At 46.7% G+C, this 7,830-nt stretch overlaps 1 protein-coding gene across 2 annotated transcripts in view; it reads right to left on the reverse strand.

Moving 5' to 3' along the window:
• Positions 1-794, reverse strand: part of SATB1 (SATB homeobox 1) — a 121,968-nt gene extending 121,174 nt beyond the window's left edge. For both annotated transcript variants that reach the window (XM_079947254.1, XM_079947250.1), the window contains exon 1: positions 520-794. In XM_079947254.1, coding sequence (XP_079803380.1) covers positions 520-523 — 4 coding nt within the window. In that variant the 5' untranslated portion in view covers positions 524-794. The remainder of the gene's footprint in view (positions 1-519) is intronic.
• Between the last annotated feature and the right edge of the window lie 7,036 nt (positions 795-7,830).

A 7,830-nucleotide genomic window follows, 5' to 3' on the forward strand; every position in this document is an offset into this window, starting at 1 on the left:
TCCACCTCCTCCTGCTCCCTCGAGCATCCCCCCTGGCAGGCATCCCCATGCCGCAGAAATGTAAACTTCTGCTGAACTGAGGCAAAACTCCGGGTCGAGGGTTCAAGAAGTTGAGGCAAACTTCCCAGCGACCCTTCGCCAGCAACTTCTTGACTCGGAAAAGGCAGGCGCGCGCGCGCCCGCCCGCCCCTCTGTGTGTGTGAGAGAGAGCGTGTGAATAAAGCAGGTGTCCGTGCGCGCGTGGTGGAAGCCACTCGCTCCCCCCCCCCCCCCCCCGATGAAACCAGACGAGTGTAAAAAGGAATTATTAGACGGAGAGCGTCTCCCTACCAGGAACTCGGCTGCGGTTAAATGAAAAGCAAGGAACCCACCCAGAACAACAAAATCCTGCTTTTCCAAATCCATTCCCACCCGGCTGCCCACGCCGAATTCCAAGTCCCCCCCTAGAATGAAAACTTGGTAAGCGAGCGAGGGAGCGCGCGCGGCCGAGGCGAAAAGGAAGCAAGACGGAAAACTCACTCATGAGAGCGCAGCAGCGAGAGGGCGGGCGAGGCTGGGCGACACCTTCAGCTTCCCAGGCGCCGGCGAAGTTAATTGCACTGAACTTCAAGTTGTCTTTTCACCCATCGGGAGTGGGCGTTTAAAGGAAGGAGCGCGAGCGGAGAGGAGGAGGAGGAGGACGACGACGACGACGTCGTGGTGGTGGAGGAGGGGGCGCGCGCAGACACACACAGACACCGCATATATAGACACATGCAGACACACAAACACACACGCACGCACACAACCACTCGCCCTCCCCCTCCCCCCTTCACTCTTGAACTGCTCGGCGAGGAGGAAGACGACGAGGACGACGAGAAGGCGGCGCCCGCCTGCTTTGGGCACTCTCCCGCCAGGCAGCCCGGCGAGCGAAGTGTCCAAAAAAACCGCGGGGCTCTTGCTTTACGCGCAGTTCTCAGCCCAGTCCGCGATGACGCGTCTCTCTTCTCCCCCCCCTCCCCCTCTCCTCTCTCTTGTGGTGGTGGTGGTGGTTGTTTCCCTCTCCTCCCCGCCGCTTCTCCTCCTGCTGCTCTGGCGAAGAAGCTTCGGAGGCACGAGAGGCTCGGCCGGGGCCGTCTGCGCTCGCTGGCTCTCCCCCTCGCGGAGGCTGGCCCACGTCGGTGCAGGAGCCGAGGTGAAGCTGCTGCCGCCGCCGCCGCCGCCGCCGCCGCTTGCTGCTGTTCTGCCGCCGCCGCCGCCGCCGCCGCCGCTCTCGGGGTTGGCGCGAGGGGAGAAGCTGCCCGCGGGTTCCACGGAGCAAAAGGCGAAGAGGGTCGAAGCTTGGCCGCCGACTGCTTTATTTACTTCTCCCTTCTCTCTCTCTCTCTCTCTCTCTCTTTCTCTCTCTTCCTTGCCTACTTCCGCCTGCCGTTCCCCTTCTCCTCGCTTTCCCTTAGGGCTATTTCTTTCTCTCCCTCTTTTTTCCCCGAGGGTGGGCGAGAATGCTTCTGCTTTTGGAAAGGAAGAGTGGCTGGCTGGCTCGCTTGGCTGGCTGTGTGCGCGCCTGCCTCTCTCTGCCTCCCTCGCCGCCCCGGGGAAGGAGGAAGTCAGGTGAGACACACACACAAAATCCCCTCCCAGTCCCTGTGCGACGGGTAGGAGCTAATCACTGTTGTTGGGATTGTGCAGTTGTTGTTGTTGTTTTGTTGTTGTTTTAAATGCTATTATCTTCCCTTCCTCCACCACCTCTTTTCTCTCCGCCCTTTCCTAAATCCTTCTTCCCGCACACACCCCACCACCGGAGAGCAGCGCCCCACGCAGGAACAGCAGGCGCACGAAGGGCTGCTCTGTCCCCCTTTATCTTCTTCTCCTTTCCCTCTTCCCCCCACTTTCCGTAGATCGCCCCCTCCCTTCTCTCTCCCCCCTCTCTCCCCCCCCCCGCATTCCGCTCGTTTATTTCAATATTTATACACCACATGCTTGGCTGTCAGCTGGTGCTCACTTCAAACCCCGGGAAAGGAAGATGCGTGGCTGGTGCGCGGGGGGTGGGGGGGGTGGAGGCGGCAGGGAGGATGAGCGAGCAGGGCAGCTTCCGAAAAGGGATCTAACAAAGGTGATCAATATTTTAAGCTCGGAGGAGATGGGAGAGAAAGGGACGAGTTCTCCATCCTTTTCCTCCCCCCACCACCGGCTCAAAACAAAACCGCCTCCTCCCTACGGGCCCGGGGCGGACGAGGAGCCGAACAGCCTTTTCCGATCGCGGAGACTTGGGTGGAGAGGCAGGCAGAGACACAAAAAGTTCCAACACACGGCGATGGGAGAAGGTGCGTGTGTTGCCGGGCAGACCAGAAGCGCACATGCTGCCGCGCCTTTGAAACCTACCGCAGAAGCCGGCTGTTACTTTGCTTAGAATGGGTGGGGGAGAAAAAGTTTCCCCCCACTTGATTGTGGGAGCTTTCCACGCGCGTTTTTGGCGCTGCGCAGCACTACTTCGCGACCTGGGCTGGGGAGTCATTCGGCTCCTTTCGAGCAACAGCACTTGGGTGGCTCTTTTTTTCCGCTCTTAGATTTGATTTTGTAGAATGGCAGCGCGCGTCCAATCGCTTCCGTGTTGTTGGTTCTTTTTCTGCTTAATTATCACCGCAAACTGCATACCAGAGACAGGCTTTTAAAACGCCTCCTTTATTTTCTTAATCGGAGTGCAATACTAGCTGCTGTGCAAGCAAAGTTCTTGGAAAGTAGACTTGGAAATAGACTCTCTTTCCCACCGCCCCCTTCAGCAAAATATCCCAAACCTGTAGGAGGTTCCCCTACACCCAGACAGTTTTAAGGGAAATTGCTACAAATCTTGCTGTGTTTCTTTTACTGTGATCACAAATGATTATTTAACAACAAATACAACTTAAAGTGAGGATCACTGCCTGGGTGATGATTATGAGGGCACACCTTTTCTTAATAGCCCAGTGTCATTATGTTTCATTTTTGAAAGCATCATTAATTATAATAATAATTAATCCACAGAAAGATACCTAAGCCCATAATAAGCTGTGTGTACTTCACCCAAAAGATGACAGGTGGGGCAGTAATACGTAACATACAGCTTACATTTTAGTTGCTCAAATGCAATATTGCAAAGGCTACAACAGATTTTACAAAAGCCACTGGCTCATTCCAAGCCCCTCTTGGACAGTCCAGATTAAAATATTTTACAGTAGTTTTAGAGCAGGGTGGAGATGGGAAGAAACAGTTATAAGTTTGCAAGCTTCTGGCGGATTTGGCATGATATTTGTGGGTTAGTCAACAAGGATACTTCTCTACTTCTCCAGGCGTTCCTGATCGGATGCACATTTGGTACTTAAGGAGAGCACACACTATTGACCTTAGAAAGCATAAGGGAGAGATGCCGAGCAGGCCCAATGCATTATCTGTTAAAAACAGGAAGCTGAATTGTTCCCAGAAGTTAGTAAGAAGCCAGTGCAGATTTTGGAGCACTGGTCTAATGCAATGTTGGTGACCCATCCTCATAAGGAGGTGGACCACTGCGTTTTGAAGCTGCTCAGGCTTCTCGGAAATAATTTGTTTAGTAGTGAGCTGATGGATTATGGCCACCAGGTCTCTCTTTGAAGCAGGGGGACCATCTGGCCTTATCACTTGTTAAAGCTGGAGCAGGGGCCTACCATTGCCAAGTTCTAGTGTTGTGCTGGCTTTTGAAAGCTTGGTATGAAAGTGGTCAAGGAAAGCTGCACCCTGTACTACATAGGTTTTGTGTGTGTGTGTGTGTAATAAAATCCAGTTGATGGTCGCCATTGTTGGGCCACACCACCATTCAAGTGTGATTGGTTTTTCTTATCTTGGTGGAGATGCTAACACACCAAAAGCTCCAGCGTCATCAAATGATCATGGAGGGAACCTACCTCTGTGCACAAACATCAAGACCCTCTGATGTTTCACTTGCTTTTGCCTCCTCCTGGCTCTGTGGCAACTGTGCCAGCTCTTACTGCGATCACTACTGCAGCACAAATGAGTGAAGGACAAACCACTTCCTCAACAGACAGACACAGAGCACAAAAGAATGACGGAAGTATCGTAGCTGGTAAAAGGCTCCCTATTCTCTTCTACCACTGCTCTCAGGGGAGGGGATAGACCAAGCCACACCACATGAAAGAATCGGCTTTTTACATCACTGTAGACCAACTTTAGCCCCCACCCCAAAGCGGTCAGTCAACAGAGAATCCCTTTGCCAAAAGCTGACCTTTCCGTAGATTATTATTACTTAATACTCTTTCATGCAAGAAAGCATAATCCTTCTGAATAGTAATTTCCTTCAGTGGAGGAATTTGAACTACTGTATTCCATATAACCTGCACCACAGTTTCAGACTACTTGGGCTACGATCCCATTCTCCTGAGAGTAGGCCCCATTAGACTCAGTAAACATAGGTTCTGATTCAGTATTAGGCAGTTTCCTATCAGGTCTGTCTAGTTAACTATTGCCTGCACATATTGGCTGCAGTCTTTTGGGGTTCCAGAGATAAGTCCCCTACCTGGATGTACTCGAAACTTACTTCTGAGTAGATACGTATAGGATTGTGATGCTATTGGCCAGTGGAAAAAGTGTTTTAAGAATTGCAAACTTGGACTATATAAATTTTTTGACAAAGCGGAAGAAGAGTAGGCATGTTTATTTAATTCGCTTAACAACGGCCTATAACTTGAAGGGGAAGGTAACTCTATCGGCAGCTCCTCATCTACTTTGGGAAGTCCCTCTGTGAATAATGTGTTGAAGAAGTTGCTTCCCCCTTCCCTCACTTTTGAATACTTTCAGCATTTTATCTTAGCTGCTAAGCCTTAACAGAGCTGGTTTCAAATGCGTATTTAATGCCTGTTAACAAGTTGGTGGAAAAGCAATTGATTGTTCATCTTTAGACATGAAGAGATAATATAAAAAGGGTCAGTGCAAAAAGCTTTTTCACACTTCTGCATGAATATTATATATATATATATATATATATATATATATATATATATATATGAATGAGAGAGAGAGAGATTAGCAAGCTGGATTTCTAGCACTTCGTGAATGACATATTCTTTTCTGTCAATAAATGCTGCCTGCCTAGGCATTCTGTTCAGTCTCACTCGCAGGGAGGAACAGAGAGGGCAGAGAAACACTATATGTTCCTCTGTCTATTTCTGGTCTCGGGAAGATGAGAAACCATTGGTTTTTGGGGTTTTTTGTTTTTTTTACTGTTTTCCCCTACCATTGGGAGAATAGAGGTTTGCACCCACTCAAAAGCATGTTTAAATTATTGTGGGTCAGGGGAGCCAGTAAGATCCTACAGACCTTAGCTACTTTTCAGCATATTCTTGGAATATGCCTTTCTAGCCCTACCAACTTGGATTATTGGTTGGACCGGGTCTTTAGAGGAGCCAGCAAGCTTGTAGAGAGGATGTCAGATATTTCTCACTCCCAGGGGCCATAGCATTACACCCTGACTCGTAAGCCATACCAATGAGCTATACCTGTACGTAAACTTATTTTCAAGTTATAGGAATACTGAAATAGAAAGAGTAAGATAAATGTTTGAGATAATGTGCTGTATCAGAGAGTAGAACTTTAAGCATTTCTGTTATGCCAATATTGTATTTAGATTCCGTGTTTGTAGTCCAGAACTATGGAGTATAATTGTGGAACAGTTTCATTGACTTCAGTGCAGTAGACTGCAACAGTAAGCACCAGACAATCAAATATATGTGAGCAATTCCATATCTAAGCAAAGAGGGTCCATTTTTCTCTGTCCAAAAAAAGAAAATATAAATTGAGCATTTGCTTTCTGATTTTTTTTCAGACTGTGGATTTGAGAGAGATTAGCATTGTGCAACACAGATATCGTTGGGAAAGATTATATATAGAAATCAAAGTGGTTGATTAGCTTATAGATCCAAAATCCTTGATATCCATAAGTGCTAGATTTTAAAAAACCTAATATATAGAACTTAAATATGTGTAAAAGTACATGTAGACTATACACGTTCTTAACGACCAGTCATCAGACTAAAAATATCATAAGCGAGGGATGATTAATAGATAATATTTTGTCACCTATTGAAATTGTTTCTGTTTTGCCAAACATTTTCCGTGTTTTTAGAGAATCAGTTTGATTCAGTCATGATCATTTGTTGTGTATTTTTATTTATTTATGATGTTTTAATGATTTTATTGTGCACTGCCATTTTTAATTTTTTTAAATGACTTGGTGGGCTAGCTAGCAGTTTATAAAGATTAAAACAAACAAAGAAAGAAATGCTATAACTTGTTTTCCTTTTTACAGAAGCAGATGAAATTTGCAAAGTATAATTTTTAAAGAAGAATTTGTAAAGAACTTTTAAAAAATTTATGCCAGAATTGGATTCACTTTGCAGGCATTTTTGGCCCTTGTAAGGGAGGCGAAACCTAAACCAAACACCTGGTAGCAGCAAGCAGTGTCTGCATTTAAATTTAAAAATGGTTATAATGGAGGTGGGGAATGTGGGGTCGTGAGAATTTGTTTTCCCTTGACACCAATTGCAATGAGGTAGCTTGCACACAAAACCTAACACCTAACCTAAGGAATGTGCATTTGAACTTTTAACCACAGGAAAAGCATATGCTTTTTATTTATTTCATCCTCCCTCTCCAAAATCACAGTGATTGCACTGTCCTGGAAGAATAAATCTCTGCGATTAAAACTTATCTGATCATCAAAATGAAAGACCACCCCATGTCTCCACCCTCTCATCTATCACTGCCCCTTCCCACTCAAACTCAGGTTGTTTGACTATTAAACTTGGTTTCACTTCTTTTACAATGCAGCAGTCTCTAAATTTTGAATGGCAGACTGCAGTGTTTAGAGGGGCACCTGAGTCCACAGAGTGACTCAGGACTTCGTGGGATCACCAGTTCAACTTGGTATACCTTGTGAATGCTGCAATAAGATTCAGACATTTGAAAACCTCACTGATTAACCCCTATTCCTATCATTGTTCAGGCTGCACACAGAACCAATGCACCCCTTTATCATATTTAACATATACATTTTCATATGCATTATCCTAAAGGGTGGGTGGGGGAGGAATATGTATCTAATGTTGCTTCTTTCATATACAGCAAGATAAATCGGTGTTGTTTTGTTAACTCTGCCCATCTTTGACTTTACCACATCCTCTGCTGGGCAATGTTACAAGAAACTTGGAAGGTATACAAGCATTCTTTTTCAAGCATGGCAGCTTTTCATAAAACCCTTTGTGGTGACTACAGATTTCCCGTACCTACTTCTACATGTCAGGTTTGGGATGATGCAGACATAAAACTCTTTAACCAAGGATAAGTACTGAGTGGGCTTTGGGCTTGAGAGCTCCCTCTCACCTCTAGTGGAAGTCACTCTGCTGTTCTTTAGTAGGCCTTACCTGTGGTTAAGGCTCCCATCAACAACAACCTTCCCATGGCCAGTACTTATTAAGTTCTCCAAAGCTAACCAGATGCAAAGCACAGTTTCAAGATCCTGGGTAATAGTGGATCCTGATTAACATTGATGGTTAAGCTTGGTGCTGACATGATTAAGGCAACCAAGAGGTGGAGGTAGCCAATTTTCCCAAAAGGGTTAAGCCATCAGAAGCATTAAAGTGCACCAGCCTTTCAGCACTATACGAGAGATGCAGAATAGGTAACACCCATGGTTATACATGAACATGTACAGAGGTAGTGTGGATGAATGTTGGGAGGGAAAGGAGATATGTATGTGTGTACCTCCCATAGTGGGGGACACGGGTGGCGCCGTGGGTTAAACCACAGAGCCTAGGGCTTGCCGATCAG

The sequence above is a fragment of the Podarcis cretensis genome, assembly GCF_951804945.1.
Source record: "Podarcis cretensis genome assembly, chromosome: 12".
NCBI lineage: Eukaryota > Metazoa > Chordata > Lepidosauria > Squamata > Lacertidae > Podarcis > Podarcis cretensis.